We start from the raw sequence: 18,116 nt of genomic DNA on the forward strand, positions 1-18,116 counted from the left end.
CAATCGCCCTTGCGGTCGGCGAGTTTCTAGCGCGGCGCGTCCGGAACCCTTTAAAGGTAGCGAAGAGCCGACGGCGGCGGCGTACCCCTGTGCGACCATATTGTTCTTTATCGCTTTATGTCACGTGACCAGATTTGACGCTGGAAACGAGCGTCGAGTGCATGTGGCCGCGCCTTTAGGCGTAAAAGAGGATAAGTACAGTCAACGTCATAAATAAGTGATCACTTGTGTACCTTGTCATTGTAACGTCATGTTTGAAAAGCCATACGAAATTATGTACCGACTGAAAGCGACAAGGTTCAAAAGTCATCACTTATGACGTTGACTGTACATAAATAAAAAAATATATATATCCAAAACATTTATTTCAGCTATCTTGCAATGAAACATCAATAATACATCGATCGAGATATAATTTGAACAACAATCGACAGGACCGTCTTAAATATAACGAACGGTTTCTGTCAAAAAATCTGGCTGATTAATTCAGATACAGATGTAGCCCGTAACGGCTTATTTAGTGCACCCATACCGTACCGTACTTTTTCATTTTGACAGCTTTCAAGATTTGACCCCAATAAATAATAAGTTTTGTTCAAGCTTTTCTTAATGACACTTCCTTCCTCACCATTTAGATGGTTGGCGGTCCTCTACTGTGCGTTTTTCCAGAAATTTCCTGCCTCGCACAGCAAAACTCTGGAATGAACTATCGCCTGCGGTATTCCCGGACCGATATGACCAAGTTTTCAAGAAAAGAGCGTACTCCTACCTTAAAGGCCGGCAACGCACTTGCGACTCTTCTGGTGTTGCAGGTGTCCATGGGCGACGGTAATCGCTTACCATCAGGCGATCCGCCTGCTCGTTTGCCCCCTATACCATAAAAAAAAAGACTTCATTTTGTTGACTTGCCGTCTAAACTACATTTCCGTGCCAAGTTTCAAGTCAATGCGAAAAACCATTGAGGACTTCCCTGCGGAGACGATCCTGGCCGGACCACCAGGATATCACTACCAAATCGTTGTATTGTCATCAGCTTTACATGATTATGACTAATATTAAGTCAATCCGACTGAAAGTGGGTCAAATTTAACTTCCAAGAATTGACCCAAAGAAACATGGCAAGCAATAGGCTACTACGAATATCGAAGTTCGTATCGTACCGTCCCTCTCACTCTCGTATCAAATAATATTAGCGTGAGCGGGACGGCAAGATACGTAGCGTAGATTCGTAGCACAGGGTTTGGCCCTGCACTCTGCAGTTATTCATATAGCTTACTAACACATTTCAAAGAAGTTTGAAAACTTCTTAAGTTAATGGTTTGAAGTAGGTACAGTCAATTGCAAAGATATCGACACGGCCAAAGTTGCAAAAATATGTATACACGACTTTATGCACATAACATTAAGGCCGTGTATACATAGTTTTGCAACTTTGGCCGTGTCGATATCTTTGCAATTGACTGTACTAAACCAGGGATGGGGAAACTGCGGCCCGCGACCATCAATCAAAAATCAAGAGAAGATATCGTACTGTTATAAATTTCATTCTCATTGGCAATGGCCAGCTTGCATACAACAAACACGCATTGTTTAGCCGCGTATCCATTAGAGCAGCCGAGCCATATTTTGTCGGTTTTTTGGCCGTGCTCAAAGGAGCCTCAGTCTGAGCCGTGCCTTTGGCAGCGTCTCCACTTGCGCGGCCTCGGAGCGAGGCAGCCGCTCGGCCCGAGGCTGCCTCTAGTGGATACGCGGCTTTTCGCGAGCGCAGCGCGGGCGGGATGAGCGAAAATCGAAAATGAAGTTATCGACTGGGCGCGTCCGAATTTATTTACAATTTGTAATTTCTTTCTTATTCCAATAGTTATTTTGTAATATTGCACAATAAATTAGTGTTTCAGAAAATACATCATCATACAAGTATTAGCAAAAAAAGTTCGGTTCTGGCACTTCGCCGGCTGCTACCGCGGCACGCTCGCTTCGCTCGCTCGGCTCGCGCACTAAGGGTCACAGTTCTACCTAACACTCCTCCTCGCTTCGCTCGTCATCGTACCTATCAGACCTGCCTTAATAGAACATAGAAGCATAAGGAACTGATCTATTTATTAGGTCACATTAGGTGACAGATCTGTTTTTTTGGTGATCTGATGACTCATACTTAGAGACAGATTTGATTAATATAATGACTAATATATTTCTTAGGGATATATATAATAATTAAGATATCGCACTTTAGTGACAAATCTAAATTTAAGTGACAGAAAATATAGTTCCCATTAAATTCTACGTTTAGATTATAATTAAGAGAGACAGCCATTGATAAAATGAATTACATTCACTATTTATTTTATAATTAAACATTTATCCATAAATTACCATGTAATTCCAACAATATCTAATAGACAATTTAGAATCGTAACATCTAATTATAGTCACAGGGCAGTCAGCATTATATCTGTTACTGCCAACTCTTGTTTTTCTTTTTCAGACCAAAGACAAAGATAAAGGTTTCATTCAGGTAGTAGGATTTGCGAACACGGATTTGGAAAGTACAATTCCAATTTTCGTACAAGTACAATTTCCCATCGTTCTAGCTAGTTTTAGATAGCTACAAGATGGGAAACCATTTCCTAGCTAGCTACCAAATATGGCTACGAGATCATTCCCATTAAGTAGCTAGCTACAAGACAGGAAAGCACAATGGCCATTTTCTAGCTAGCTAAGAAATCTGGCTAGGAGACAGAAAAATCGTTCCCATTTGGTAGATAGCTGCAAAATTGAAAAGCATAGTTCCTATTTCATAGCTAGCTACCATGTCTGGCTATGAGATGAAATCATTCTCATTCCATTTTCTAGCTAGCTAAGAAATCTGGCTACGAGATGGGAAAATCTTACCCATTTGGTAGCTACATAGCTACAAGATAAGAAACCAGAATTCTCAATTCTCCCAGGGCGCCAAATTCCATGTTAACAATTATAGCGCAAGTTTTGGCCATACCTACAAAGGTGTATGAAACCTGGTGCCCCACTCGCACTTAGCTCATTTTATATCATGCTTCCTTTTCTTGCCTGTGGCCTGAATCTAACTTTTTCTTTTTTGTTACTTCTAACCGCAATTAGGTATTTAATACCACCATTAAATTGACATTCGATCGACATACCTTTGCGACAAAACTGTGACATCTGGTAATATCGCAACTTTGGAGATAGCAGTTTTGTCGCAAAGAGATACATTTTATAAATAAACGGTTTACTGAAAATAAAACAATAACAATGAATAGCATTTACGTTTCAAATTCAGAACATATAACATTCCGCTGACTTTAAAAATATTTTAGAATTAATAAATAGGTGCATGGGAAACTTGACAACTGGTCACAAAATGGGACAAAATTCCCACTGCATTATGATCATCTCTACGCGCGAACACTAATTCCTGTAAACCGGCGTTGGTCGAACCAGCTGCGGCGCCATCACGTGAGGCCGAGCGCTTCCGGGGATTTGGCCGAATTCGACGAAGCTATATTCGGTCTGTGCGCGCAGGGATTCGGCGAGCCATTGAGCGCTGCCAGGCTGATACGGCATCAGCTCAGACAGCCGCAGATTGGAAAGAGCCTGTCTCTCGTTATATTCGGCCGAGCATTGATTGGACAGCGCTCGTCTTTCGTTGTATTCGGCGAGCCATTCTCCGGCCGCAGCGCGCCGCTGACTAGATTCCGCCTGCTTGAGTAGAGACTCTGTCTGCAGTTGGCCGTATTCGGCGGGATTCTTGATAACCGACGCTTGCCATTGGCAGAGTCCGGCCTGCTCGCTGACTTCAGCTAATTGGACGCCGAGACGCCGACTCTGCAGCCAGTACTCGTTGAGTGATAGTTATTCGTCCTGCATTTTGGCGTCTGCGGGGCTCGCGGCGTGGTTTTGGTTCACCCATTTCATAGTTTCGCGCAGGCGCACTGCGACGGACACCGGGATGCTCTGGGAAAATAGTTTTTGTCAACAAAAATGTTATTTTAAACTTCGCATGCTCTTACATTTCGGAGGCAGGCAGACTGAATAATAGTACATTATTGTAGAGGCCGAAAAGTAGGGGATTGCCGGCCAAGCAGATAAGATGCGAGGCCGGCATCCCCACGTTCCGGCCGAGGCTTGTATAGTGCTTTTCTGAAACATGACATGAAATAAAAAAAAAACAAGAAATCAAGCTGGCGGGACGCTAGTCTTGTCGGCCTGTTGTGCTTGTCTGCTGGCGCGAACCGCAGCGCGCGTTGAAACAAAAGACGGTCGCATTGCCGGCCAGCGGCCGGGAAAGTTGTGTGAAATCTCTTTGCAGGCCGCTAGAGTGACCGCGCGGAGGCAGCTGTGCCGCAGCTATTTTTTATAAGATCGGACGAAGATGCGATATCGGGGCAAGTAAAATGTATGAAATATTTACCTGCCTTTCACATTGTCGGGCCCAATATCGGATAGGTATCGGAGCCGACACCGATACGTTCACGGCACCATCGGACGCTCGTGGGCTGTCGGACGATAATGTTTGTATGTGTGTTATGCGTGTACCTAAATTGTCTGTGTGCGCCAACATATCGGTGTCGGCTCCGATATCCGTTCAAAAAGTTATAATTATGACAGCAATTTCTATTTATTTATTATTATTATTAAAATCTAGTTTCGATTGATTAAAATTTTGATTGTTTAGTTCTGAATTATTTGTTTTTAATCATTCATAAAACCCCTCTACCTACCCCGCCTACCCACCCCCGTTGGCAAAGAGGCGTGATTTTACGTATGTATGTATGTATTCATTCATAGCCCACCTGCAGTACGTAAGGTAGTATGACGGGCCCAACGCTGTCCTTCCAACGGACAAACCCGAACACTTGCGCCGCGTAGGGCTTCAAAGCGGACGGGGGCTGCTCGCACGAGCGCGCCAGAGACAGGCGGATCTGAACGCTGCTGTCGTCCAACTAAAAATAAACCGGACAAGTACCAGTTAAATGTCAAAGTTGTCAAACAGACCTCACACTACTAGTGCCAACTAGTCTGTCCCAGTAACCTCATGAAACCCTCATTGAAACACCATTGCAGACGTATTCTAGACAAGTGCCAGTTAAATGTCAAAGTTGTCAAACAGACCTCACAATACTAGTGCCAACTAGTCTGTCCCAGTAACCTCATGAAACCCTCATTGAAACACCATTGCAGACGTATTCTAGACAAGTGCCAGTTAAATGTCAAAGTTGTCAAACAGACCTCACAATACTAGTGCCAACTAGTCTGTCCCAGTAACCCCATGAAGCCCTCATTGAAACACCATTGCAGACGTATTCTAGACAAGTGCCAGTTAAATGTCAAAGTTGTCAAACAGACCTCACACTACTAGTGCCAACTAGTCTGTCCCAGTAACCTCATGAAACCCTCATTGAAACACCATTGCAGACGTATTCTAGACAAGTGCCAGTTAAATGTCAAAGTTGTCAAACAGACCTCCCACTACTAGTGCCAACTAGTCTGTCCCAGTAACCTCATGAAGCCCTCATTGAAACACCATTGCAGACGTATTCTAGACAAGTGCCAGTTAAATGTCAAAGTTGTCAAACAGACCTCACACTACTAGTGCCAACTAGTCTGTCCCAGTAACCTCATGAAACCCTCATTGAAACACCATTGCAGACGTATTCTAGACAAGTACCAGTTAAATGTCAAAGTTGTCAAACAGACCTCACACTACTAGTGCCAACTAGTCTGTCCCAGTAACCTCATGAAACCCTCATTGAAACACCATTGCAGACGTATTCTAGACAAGTGCCAGTTAAATGTCAAAGTTGTCAAACAGACCTCACAATACTAGTGCCAACTAGTCTGTCCCAGTAACCTCATGAAACCCTCATTGAAACACCATTGCAGACGTATTCTAGACAAGTACCAGTTAAATGTCAAAGTTGTCAAACAGACCTCACACTACTAGTGCCAACTAGTCTGTCCCAGTAACCCCATGAAACCCTCATTGAAACACCATTGCAGACGTATTCTAGACAAGTACCAGTTAAATGTCAAAGTTGTCAAACAGACCTCACACTACTAGTGCCAACTAGTCTGTCCCAGTAACCCCATGAAACCCTCATTGAAACACCATTGCAGACGTATTCTAGACAAGTGCCAGTTAAATGTCAAAGTTGTCAAACAGACCTCACAATACTAGTGCCAACTAGTCTGTCCCAGTAACCCCATGAAACCCTCATTGAAACACCATTGCAGACGTATTCTAGACAAGTGCCAGTTAAATGTCAAAGTTGTCAAACAGACCTCACACTACTAGTGCCAACTAGTCTGTCCCAGTAACCTCATGAAACCCTCATTGAAACACCATTGCAGACGTATTCTAGACAAGTACCAGTTAAATGTCAAAGTTGTCAAACAGACCTCACACTACTAGTGCCAACTAGTCTGTCCCAGTAACCTCATGAAACCCTCATTGAAACACCATTGCAGACGTATTCTAGACAAGTACCAGTTAAATGTCAAAGTTGTCAAACAGACCTCACAATACTAGTGCCAACTAGTCTGTCCCAGTAACCCCATGAAGCCCTCATTGAAACACCATTGCAGACGTATTCTAGACAAGTGCCAGTTAAATGTCAAAGTTGTCAAACAGACCTCACAATAGCGCCAGCTAGAATGTCACAAACTTCATGGGGTTGGAAAATCATTTCCCCAATAGCATTATTTCCTTCTACAGCAAAATATTTTCACTCATAAGCAGGGTGTAGCTTTGGTAATATAAAATTAAAAATGTACAGCAATTTATTTATTTAGTCAATACAATTACCTACACTTAGTCCAATATAATTTCACAACAAATTCCTCAAATAATAATCAATAATAAGTATCTCAAAGTGTATCAATTGTAATTTGTTTCTTTTCTTTTGTACAATAAAGAGTTTACATACACATACATACATACATAATGGTGAAAAACTTTTAACCACCATTTTTAATCTGTATCGATCATTAAAGCCCTGAGTCTTCGACTTCGGGCTTCTAATAGACTCTGAAAACGTTCGTAATTCCTTATTTACCGCCCTTAAGACACAATGTATTATTAAAGTTTTGCAAACTCCTCCCCTCTATATTCTGTCTTACACCCAACCGAAAAAAATTAATGCCTAGTTCATCGAAAAAGGCTGTAGAAAAAAAAAAAAAAGAACGTTTTTATGCTCACCTCATGAATGACGAATTTCCCGTAGTCACTGGACACGGTGCCGACGGTACGGCACCGTAGCATATCCCGGTGGCATTTTATCTCCTCGATCAGTTGTTTCACGCTCACGAAGTAGTGAAAATCGTCCTGCGTTAAAATCATTGTTACAAACACAAAACTTCTCTAGACCTCTGGGCGACCTAACCAACGCCTGCACGGAAACCGCCTGGCTGGCTGGACTGTTTATCTGCCCGGGCCGCCTGTTGCTATTTATAACCAAATAAAAAAAACAGGTGCAACGCAAAGCGCATGTGCGCACTTTGGATGGATGCACCAAATTCGCTCAATAATAATGCACAAGGTCTCAACAGTTTAATAATAAAACAAATCAATAATGCCAGTATTTCCGGGTTACTTACAGTACATGGAGATTCCGGAGAGAACGGTATATCGCGGTATGAGGTATCCTTCACGAAAGGCATTGCGATTATTTGTTTTGATTTGGAGAACACAAACAACAACAAAACTGGCGGCACTTTTTTTTCATGCGGTTTTAGGTTATGTTGTTTCCTTTCCTTTCCTTCTGGGCTACTATGAAACTCGAAGTTCGTGTCGTGTGGTCCCTTTGACACTTACACTATTTAATACCAGAGCGAGAGAGACGGTACGATACGAACTTTGAGTTTCGTAGTAGCCGCCCAGTTCCTTCTTGTCGCCTGTCAAACAGAGGCGTTTTTCAGCATCAGTGTCCAAAAAAAATTGCAGTGACTGACACACACAGACGTCAACAGTCAACCAACACTTCGACAGCTGTCACTGCAGAATCTAAAGTTTCATGTTTTTTCCCTCAAAATCCTCCACCTAAATTTCCGTCCACATACACACAAAAATAGACAACATGGCTCCAACTTTAATCGACTTGCGCCCCGACCGGCGTCTTTTGGACCACGAATTCGAAGGTTACAAACTGAATTTGCAGGCCCTGCCTCATTTCAGCTTCGAGCTGGCTACACGCGTAGACAGAGTGTTCCCCGATGAGATCCAGTACTCTTTTATTCACGCTAAGTTGTTTGCGCTTCACAACCACCTAATTCCCGACCAGTGGGACTATACACACAGCTATTTTTACATAGATAGGAAACAACAAGTACGCCATTTGAGTTTCGAGAGTGAGAACCATCGTTTCCAGGAGACCGTTGTCTACGATATACCTGCACACGTGGAGAGAAAGTCTGGTCACTTCAACTTGTGTCTCTCGTTCCCTTCAAGTACTTTAGCTGTTGTCAGTGATGGGACAGGATACCTGCACATAGTCGACACACAGGCAAGAAACAGGATTAACTGCCACAGTCAACAGTGGCAGACCCTCCACTCCAGCCTCATCCTGGGACAGGATAAGTATTTCATAATCGTCGACTCTAAAATCCAAGAAAAGAATGATGCTGAAATTTTACACTGTTTACTACAGTCCGTTGAACAAAATGAGTCGCACTTCAATTCGGTTCTCACCTGGGTAACATTTGAGAGTGAAGAAAAAACATGGAGACAAACCAGCTTCAGGCAATTGCAAGGCAAAGGCATCATGCATTATGCCGCAATAGAAACTGCTTGCAATGCATTGTACATTGTATCCGATCACCCATTCAAGTTTACAGCTGACTCTGAAAAAGATGTTAATGAAGAACAAGAGAAAAAAAGGACAATATTGTACACCTGGCTCCAAACAACTGAGGATATAACTGTTACCTTGAAATTCCAGGAGAATTTCAACAAGAAGCTTCTTCATATAGATGTGAAGCCTTCAGATATCAGAATTAGCTATGGTGACACGAATTTCTTGAACGGAAAGTTGTTCCGTGCAGTTGACAGTGAACTTACAACATGGAGCATCCAAGACAATGGGCAAGTTAACATTTTGATTACGAAATCAGAGAGTATGTTATGGAATGAGCTAATTGAAGGTGGGGATGAAAATGGAGAGCAGATTATGGATGAGAACTTGGTTGAGGAGGCGCACAAGAGACTGGCACATCTCTGCTCGGAGACTGAGGTAGTGGGTGTGGACCAAGCTGTGCCAGGGCTGTCGACACAGGAGTTGGAAGAATGTGATGCGGCTTCTGAAGAAGATACTGTTCTAGGTAAGACAAAAACTTCTACTACTCATATTATCAGTTCAGTGATTGAAAAAGTAATTGAGAAGAATCCAAACAACAATGAATTGTAAGTTATAGAAAATATCATCCACCTATGCAATTGTAAATGTATACTACTTGTTTTGAATTTAGTCACTGTCAACATCCTCGAGGTCAAAACAATATTGTTGTTTGTATGGTAATTTTAACAACTGTAAACAATTTTATTTTGAAGCTTTTGTTGAACTTGATGTTTGTAGCGGTTCAATCTTGCAAGTTAAATTTGACCTACTGCCATTGGTCAGATTGGCTTAAAACTCGGCATACTTGTTTAAATCTGGTGACGATACAATAATATAGCAGTGACATCCTGGTGGTTTGGCCAGGATCGTCTCCGAGGAGGGAACTCCTCAATAGTTAATGGCACAGACCCAAAACTTGGCATGATTGTTAATTTCAACGACAATTCGTTTATATGATGGTAATCACCTGATGCTGCAGCCAAGGTCGCCTCCTCTTGAGGGAACTCCTCAATGGTTGATAGCACAGATACAAAACTTTACGTGTACAATCCACACACATGACTTGATGAGAGACTAAACTAAATTAGTATATAAGTAAATAGATGAAAATAAAAGAAAAATAATCATTTTTAAAATAAGCTTTTTTTATTTATGGTCTAAAAAAATTAAAGTAAACATTAGGACCAAACCAATCAACTCAATACATTACATAATTTTTTTGTCCTCAGCCCGTCTGGACATAGACCACGAGACTACCCATCGGGTCTCTCTCAGTGTCCACCAGTTCCTCTTCAGCATACACATAGAGCCTCAAGAAACGCCCGCCATCGTCCTCCGTCACGACGTGGATGCCTGCATCTGGCAGCCATACTCCAGGCTCATCAACTCTGACAGCTGCCTGCTCCTCCACCAAGGAACTCTGAATGCTTTCGGTTACGTGCAATCATCCAAACAGAACAAGAAGTTCCTCACATGCCCACCCAACTTCTCCTATAGTGTTGTATCCGAGTCTTCTAGACATATATTCCTGTACCAGAACAAGGGTAACCTTGAATGTCAGTTACGTAAACGTAGCGGTGGTATGGTCAGGAATATTAAGATAGGACAACAAAATGTGTTTAATGTGGAAAGATACGGTGAAGTGTTGGGTATAGATGCTACGAATGACTACTTGTTTGTTTTGACTGGGTCCACAATTGTGGCGATTGGGATTCAGTAAGTCAACTCTAATTCTTTAGTTGGCATCCGCCATTTTATTGCGAGTAAGTGAAGAATAGTTTGCAGTTAATATTTCGGTCAGTCAACTTTTGAGTGTAGCTAGCTGCCATGGTAGTCTCCGGAGTTACTTATTGAAAGTAGGAATGAATGGGGTACATGTTCACAAAAGTTAGGAGTTGTGACAGTTTTAAGGCATTCATCATCCAGTCATTCTCATCTAAGCATGCTAGTAGTGTACATTGCACACATTTTTCTAATAATAATAATAATAAATAATAAATATCACGGGACAATTCACACCAATTGACCTAGTCCCAAAGTAAGCTTAGCAAAGCTTGTGTTATGGGTACCTACTAAGCAACGGATAAATATAATTATATAGATATAGATACATACTTAAATACATATTAAACACCCAAGACCCGAGAACAAACATTCGTGTTTTTCATACAAATATCTGCCCCGACACGGGAATCGAACCCGGGACCTCAAGCTTCGTAGTCAGGTTCTCTAACCACTAGGCCATCTGGTCGTCTAAGATAGTGTATCAATGATGTCTCCTGTGTATGGGACTTCAACCCGTTCCCACTTGTCGGGTGTCGGATCGGTTTCGTGTAGGATTTAAATCATTACCAGACATCGGATTTAAAGCGTTATTGCATATTTTGACACTTTTTCATCGACAGTGCTTATTTCAGTTGTTATACAACATAATTTAAGTATTAAACGTTTTTTTACAGTTATAGTTTTATTAAATGATATTGTAACGGATAACTCACGTCTTAAACCTAGTTTGGCTCGACATGTTTCGAGTTATAGTTTTCTTCTTTATACAGTTTTGTCTCGCTGTATTTGTTTTGTATCTATCTACGAAAACCTTATTTTTGTTGTAATAATGCAGCCGTAAAAAAAATACGCTCAAATAGAATCTTGGATAAAAAATTAACCAGTCCAATTTACGACCGATGCCACCATGATTTTATGCAAGGTTTGTGAAAAGCTAATATCATTATCAAAAAAATATCAAATAAAATGTGAAAATGAACGTAAATTCTAATAATAAATGTTTTTTTGATTGTGCATACTTAGTGCATATTTCGCCCCTTTTTGAGTGCATATTTTGGCATTTAGATAGTGCATATAATCCACGATGTAATCGGATGTCTAGTCGGTACCATAGAGAATCGTGTTGGGCAAGTGTGAATAGCTTCATATAAAATGTTCTGCCACTGAAACATCTGATTAAAATCCGGGCCCGACATCCGACAAGTGGGAACCAGCACTTACGGGACAGAATATACACTTAAAAGTTGATTGACCCGATTTAGATGTGAAATACGTTGGGGTCCAACATCCACAAGCTGGTATTTTACCACTCCACGTTTTTTGATAATCGAACGCGAGACGGTCGCTTGCCAGTTTGCCTTAACGGAATGCTGCGCGGACGCTTGCCAACCTAAGGCACTTGTCCCACCGCCGACGATGAGCGAGAGCGAGAAGCGAGTAGAGCGAGTAACTAGAAACGAGTGGGCGAGCAGCGAGAAGCGAGTGTAGTTTTGTCGCTCGGCTGTAAGCGAGTGTTCGCGTGCGACGGGCGATTACTCGCTCCACTCGACTCGCTCGTGCGGGGCGGCCGCCAAGCTGACATCGCTGAGCGAGTATCTATAGCTCAGCGAGTTTTATAGCTCTTATCGCTGCGACAAAAGATGTAAGAGCGAGTTCTCGCCGACAGTGTGAACAGCCAGCGATCAACTATTAATATATGTGTCTCTTTTACTCACACAAGATCTTATATCTTTTGTTCGTTTCTTGAGCGAGAAAACAGTCGATAGCCAATCGTTTCTTCGCTGGCGCTGAGACAAGTGCCTCAGGGTGGTCACCACACTACATTCAGGTTGATCTAAATTATTCTAAATGAATGAAACAAGGAAAATTTGTAATATTGAATACCTTTACTTGGGCTGTCACATCACTGTATCGTTCCAATTCTATTGTAATGTAAGTGCAACGCAAATTGAAATAAAAAAAAATAGAATATGCTTCTTTTATTGACTTAATTCAATCAAGGTTTTATTCATCCATCTTAAAGCTAGGCCGTATGGACAAAAGGCCTATTAAATGGAGAAATCAACTGCAGTAGATGTTAAAAAGAACTGCGTCTCAAAACTAGATCTGATAATGTAATTTAATAAATAAAAAAAATATGAAAGTATCTTATCATACTAATATTATAAACCGCGAAAGTTTGTATGGATGGATGTATATGTTACTCTTTCACGCAAAAACTACTAAACGCATTTGCATGAAATTTGGCATACATAGGCACCTGGGGCTACTTTTTATCCCAAAATAATGTATGGTTCTTGTGGTATCAAAAAGTTTTAACTACATAATAATTCTGTGCGAGCAAAGTCGCGGGCAAAAGCTAGTTGTAAATAAATGGTTTTGTTGCTTGGCTTAAACCATTTGTTGACGATTTTGTGGTAATAAAAAGGCAGTTGGTTTTTATACACTCGAAAAACAACCCTTTCATTCAGAACCTGACTAGGTTAAGATGTTACATTCTCTTTTATTTTTCTGCTTATAACAAGAATATTAAATACTACCATAGTATTAATTGTTTGACAAACACTTTCTTGGTTTACAATACGAAATTGAAGTATCTAATCTTTAACTAATCTATTTTTCATCTCCACTCAATTCTATACTTTCTTCAGACGAATACCCAGTTGTGAACAACAGATTTTTTGCTTTCTTCTTCTTATCTTCTTTTATCTCCTTTTCAATCTGCTTCTGTTTCTCTATGGCCACTTTCTCTGTCAGCAGGGGGCGTTTTCTTCTGTTCATTTGGTTGTTGTTGGCAATCACGGGTTCTTTTTCAGTATTTTTCGATTCTTCATATTCAAACTCTTCATCTGTAAATTAAAATGCATAGGTAAGAAGCAAAGCTAAATAGACGGTTAACTGTAATTAAGATTGGTTTTTGGAATCTTTTTGTATTTTTTATTTCAATTCCAAATTTTTACTTTTACTTTTTTTTTGTTTTTGTTGACCAGCAGTGGTGTAGCGGTATAGCACGCGGTACGGAATACCGAGGACCTGGGTTCGAATCCCCAGTGCTGGAATTATTTTTCTGGTTTTTCTGTGCATCTATATTTCAGTTTGTATTTTCAACTGTAATTAGTTTTTTGACCAAATCTTTGGCTTTGATCTCAGTGATCAAAGTGGATTGATGGGAATTAAACATATAAACAGTGCTTAATAACTATACGCGTGTCGAACAGTTGGGCAGGTATATTTATTACTAGCTTTTACCCGCGGCTTCGCCCGCATGGAATTCGGTTATCTCGCGCTGTTCCCTCGGGAACTGTGCATTTTCCAGGATAAAAAGTAGCTTATGCCACTTTCTGGCCCATAAACTATCTCTATGCCAAAAATCACGACGATGCGCTCCGTTTCGACGTGAAAGACGGACAAACATACAAACACACACACACTTTCGCATTTATAATATTAGTAGTATGGATATATGTATAAGCAAAGCAAGTGCAATCACACGCATTATGTATTTAACACGTTCACCGGCGGTACCCAATATATGGAATGTACTGGAATGACAGTATTTTTTTTTTGACGGCTATAGCAGTACTCGAGCTTGTTATTACACGTTGTTTCGGCAGTAATGCAACAGTTCTTGTACCATAAGCCAAATATGTGGTCTACCACCTTACAGTTGATAATCGTTTGCACGTCATAAAACAATAATACCAATAGACGTCTGTCAACGTGAAAGTTCGACTTTAGCGACATATTCATTTTATAGGAACTTTTTTAAAAATGTATATACCACTTATTTGGCTGATGGGTACATCACATGACAGTAAAAAATTGCTATGTATCAAAGCATCTTACTGTCTTATATGCAATCTCGAATAAATACTGCATTAGCCGTACTGTCATATAACGGTTCGTATTTAACGGCTGCCCTTTACCGCCGGCTAACGTGTAATTTACATCCCCTTCAAATAGCCAATTCATGAGTGTGCAGACCACTGCAAGCCCCCACTGTGTCTAATTCGGCCCTCGATCATAAAAGTGTGAGACCACTTATGAAGAATGTAAAGTCGAGTTTACACTCTTGCAAGAAAAGTTGTGCAAGTCACATTACATTGCTGCGCTTGATTGACCACAACAAACTCGTTGGGTTTACGGCCTCTCCATGTAATGCAACTTGCACGATTTTCCTGGCAGGTCTAAACTCGGCTTAACATCCTACGTTTTAAAACAGGTTAGATATTTCAAATCAAATCTCACCTGGTGTGATGATATCAAAGTTGTATGCATGGTCCTTCAGCACCACAAAAACTATAGGGAACTCCACTATACATTTCCCAGAGAGGTTCTCAGCCAATGACTCACTCGGATCCAGCTCGAAGAACTTTTGGGCACAGCCCTTTACTTTTTCGGCTGGAAAATAAGTGTGATTATGTTTAACGGAGTTACCACACTTTTTCTCAGGCAAAGCAAGATTTTTTTTTTAAATAATGGGAAATATATATTTTTTTTAGTAAAACGTCTTATAATCAGTCAAAGTAGTATTTTTGTAATGAATCCCCAAAAACCGGATTAAGCCTTTTTGGGCTAAAAATCAGTATGTTCTACCAAAATCAGGTTAAAAAAAATATTTTTATTTCAAGCACTTTTTGGTAACTATAAAAAATCGACCTTCAAAAATTCTGATACCCTACTCGATAGACTTGAATAAAAAACATTTTCGAAAACTTGCAATTTGGCGCCAAATATCAGCCATTTTGATTTTTCAAGAATTTCATGTAGTCAAGTGTAAAAATAAGTATTAATTCAAACCATTCAAAAATATGTTACTATGGCCTTATTGCGCCGGAATATGAGTCTGTAGTACATATTTTAGAAACTTTGAATAAGAACATATTTTTACACTTGACTGTACTCAGTGCCACTCGCGTCGTCAAGACGAATCCAATGACGTACCATTTATCGAAATCGGTTCAGCCGTTGAGTAGTTACGAGAGGACATAGGAATAGACATACATACGCGTCAAACACAACCCTCCTTCTTCGCAGTTGGGTAAAAAAAAAGTTTCAAATAAAACATTTATTCTGTGAATAGGCCGCAAATGGCTCTTTTACTTTTAAGTGTAATATGCAATAAAAAAAATGAATTGGGGATGTATAAAATCTACTAACCTCTTAGGAGAACTTTGACTCCACTAAATCCAACAGATTTATAATAAGTCAGCGCCTTCGAACCCTCAAATGGCTCCGCATCCAAACCCAAGTATTTGTCCAATAGTTCGGACATTCTCTTGGTCTCCAAGCACTTTTCATCCACAAACTTGATTACGTGAGGTTCAGCGTTGGGGAATATCCATTCTACACGCCAGCTAATGATGTTGGTTTTGTAATTGTATCTCGTGGTGTTTATGGAGTGGCGGGTGAAGTTTTGGGCTAGGAACTGAAGCGCTATGCCTCTGTCTCGAGCGGCCATTTTGAGTTTGAATAAATGCTGAAAAAAACAGAAATTTATATTATACCACGTCAATATGCTGCTGTGGCTTGTAATATGAGCAAATAATTAAAACATAGATCATACTCCTCAAACTGAACAACATTAGTTCAGCGACTTATAAAAATGATTAGTTTTTTTAATTTTTATTACGCTTAAGTTTATTCGAATAAGCAATGCAAAAGCAAAATGCTTGATGTTTGTACCGTGACAGGCGACATCAGTTGTGTTCTAGGATAGCGTACATTGATAGCAGTATTTAATTTGTATGAAAAAGGGAAAATTCAAAGACTCCGTAATTTTTAAGCCCCTGAACTAATGTTGTTTAGTTTGACTAGGACGATCTATGTTTTAATTTTTTGCTTGTATTACAGGCCACACCCGGTAGTTCAGCCATGTCACACAGGCAGCCTACTGAACGTATTGCCTAACAGTGTTCAGCAAACTTTTTCTGTTCAAGATACATCTAGGAAAACGAAAATTTAGGGACAGGAAATTTAGTTTGTTTTTTGGGACTTTACAACTTCTTTTGTTGCTAAATATGAAAGGAAAAGATAACAAAGAAAAATAATAAAACTGAGCAAAGTGTGGCACTGTACTGGAGTAGCTCAACCCTTCTCGATCTTTGAAATGTGGCTGTGGTTGACAGAAAGAAGTGAATACAATTGTGACCCAAATTAATTCTGAGAATGGACATGTGATTAAGATTTTTCAATGGTTTATCTTTTTTGGGATTATTGATTGGATAATAAAGGGTTTGGATGATCCAGGTTCTGCTCTAAATTATTTTTGTCTAATATTAATTTATTTGCCTTATATTTTAACAAAGCATAAGTACACCAAATGGGACTATGTCAGCCTCATGGATAGCCACGGAAAACCATATTGATGGTTTAAAGGAGAAATTGACTTTGCAACATCTTTGTGAAAATTTTGAGATATAGCTCAAATAACAGAAAAATTTACTGATTCCGAACATGTATATAACTCACTATCATAAAAAATTACTGAAAAATGCTGATTTGCCCAGAGACGGATTCTCATTCATTCTCATTCAACTTTTGTTTTTGCCAACCGGTTAAAAGCATGTCTAATGAATATAATTTACACATCCATACTTCTTAACCTCTTTTTTCTGGTCACATTCAAGGAAGAAATGAATAAGATCCTGAACATGAAGAAGTTTATATACTTACTATAGGCAAATCCTTATCGATCCTGGTAAACCTTTTCTTCTCGTCCCTTTTCACGCCATAGACGAAGCGTGCACATTCTTCCAACAGTCTGTAATCACTCAACAGGTCCCGGTCTGTGAAATCCTTGACGCGAATAAACTTAGTTCGATCTCTGATGCCGTCACATTTCAACTCCATTTTATGGATCCTGACGCAGTTCAAGCAGCAAGTCTTCACTTCGCATTTAGGGCAAGTGTATAATGCTTCGTTTGCAGCGCAAACTTCGCAAGGACCGAGTCTAGAAACATTAAAAGAACGTGTCATTATTTTGAGCAATGTTTTAATGGAGGTAAGATAGTATTAGTAGTTTATTTACCTAGGGACGGGCCCTGTGGTCTCTGGTTCGCTGTCTGATGAAGCAGATGACATTATGGAGAACCTTTAAATGTGTCGTATTAAGCAGTTGTTCTAATAATGCTCTGAACTGAAAGTAAATTCACGTGGTTATAACCGTTTGTGAAATGAAAACAAATTAGTGTCATCTTGACAGTTTCGTTTTTTCACAAACTATTGAAATGGATTCTTGGGTATGTTAGTAAATGGTGCGTTTTTTTGGCCGGGATATAAGGCACTTGTGGTATTACACTATTATTTATTATATTAAATGTACTTTAAATTGTAAGTAATAAAATAATAATTCTACTGTAATCAGCCAATAACTGCATTGTTTTTTTTACTGCATCGTAAATCCGCAAGTACTGGGCTGCAAACGAGCGAAAGACAGCATGTGGCCGCACCTTGAGCGTCTGCAACACTGTTGTGCTATAC

The 18,116-nt window shown here is 40.2% G+C and overlaps 3 protein-coding genes across 4 annotated transcripts; 1 reads left to right on the forward strand and 2 right to left on the reverse strand.

Moving 5' to 3' along the window:
- Window positions 1–348: 348 nt before the first annotated feature.
- Window positions 349–7,892, reverse strand: LOC141430996 (uncharacterized). 2 transcript variants are annotated; one of them, XM_074092039.1, is made up of 3 exons: window positions 7,615–7,892; window positions 7,217–7,342; window positions 349–3,972 (listed from the first exon to the last, which is right to left on the reverse strand). In XM_074092039.1, exons 1-3 carry the CDS (start codon window positions 7,675–7,677, stop codon window positions 3,871–3,873), a joined length of 291 nt encoding a protein of 96 aa, XP_073948140.1. In that variant the 5' UTR covers window positions 7,678–7,892; the 3' UTR covers window positions 349–3,870. The 2 variants fall into 2 exon arrangements, with proteins under 2 accessions (XP_073948140.1, XP_073948062.1); XM_074091961.1 differs by lacking the exon at window positions 349–3,972 and adding an exon at window positions 4,763–4,961.
- A 101-nt stretch (window positions 7,893–7,993) lies between these two features.
- On the forward strand, window positions 7,994–12,603 carry LOC141430836 (nudC domain-containing protein 1). Its single transcript, XM_074091726.1, has 2 exons — window positions 7,994–9,333; window positions 10,079–12,603. The coding sequence occupies exons 1-2, from the start codon at window positions 8,094–8,096 to the stop codon at window positions 10,567–10,569; spliced, it is 1,731 nt and encodes a 576-aa protein (XP_073947827.1). The 5' UTR covers window positions 7,994–8,093; the 3' UTR covers window positions 10,570–12,603.
- Window positions 12,505–17,832, reverse strand: LOC141430917 (box C/D snoRNA protein 1). Its single transcript, XM_074091835.1, has 5 exons — window positions 17,665–17,832; window positions 17,310–17,586; window positions 15,795–16,113; window positions 14,883–15,035; window positions 12,505–13,483 (listed from the first exon to the last, which is right to left on the reverse strand). The coding sequence occupies exons 1-5, from the start codon at window positions 17,715–17,717 to the stop codon at window positions 13,248–13,250; spliced, it is 1,038 nt and encodes a 345-aa protein (XP_073947936.1). The 5' UTR covers window positions 17,718–17,832; the 3' UTR covers window positions 12,505–13,247.
- Between the last annotated feature and the right edge of the window lie 284 nt (window positions 17,833–18,116).

This window comes from Choristoneura fumiferana, chromosome Z (genome assembly GCF_025370935.1).
Source record: "Choristoneura fumiferana chromosome Z, NRCan_CFum_1, whole genome shotgun sequence".
NCBI classification, from domain to species: Eukaryota; Metazoa; Arthropoda; class Insecta; order Lepidoptera; family Tortricidae; genus Choristoneura; species Choristoneura fumiferana.

Coding starts and splice junctions, on each gene's coding strand:
- LOC141430996 (XM_074091961.1), bottom strand. CDS start 7,677: ATGCCTTTCGTGAAGGATACCTCATACCGCGATATACCGTTCTCTCCG. Junction 7,343..7,614: donor CTCCGGAATCTCCATGTACT/GTAAGTAACCCG, acceptor ATTTTAACGCAG/GACGATTTTCACTACTTCGT. Junction 4,962..7,216: donor GGAAATTCGTCATTCATGAG/GTGAGCATAAAA, acceptor GTTTATTTTTAG/TTGGACGACAGCAGCGTTCA.
- LOC141430836 (XM_074091726.1), top strand. CDS start 8,094: ATGGCTCCAACTTTAATCGACTTGCGCCCCGACCGGCGTCTTTTGGAC. Junction 9,334..10,078: donor TGAAGAAGATACTGTTCTAG/GTAAGACAAAAA, acceptor TTTTGTCCTCAG/CCCGTCTGGACATAGACCAC.
- LOC141430917 (XM_074091835.1), bottom strand. CDS start 17,717: ATGTCATCTGCTTCATCAGACAGCGAACCAGAGACCACAGGGCCCGTC. Junction 17,587..17,664: donor ACCACAGGGCCCGTCCCTAG/GTAAATAAACTA, acceptor TAATGTTTCTAG/ACTCGGTCCTTGCGAAGTTT. Junction 16,114..17,309: donor TCGATAAGGATTTGCCTATA/GTAAGTATATAA, acceptor TGTTTTTTTCAG/CATTTATTCAAACTCAAAAT.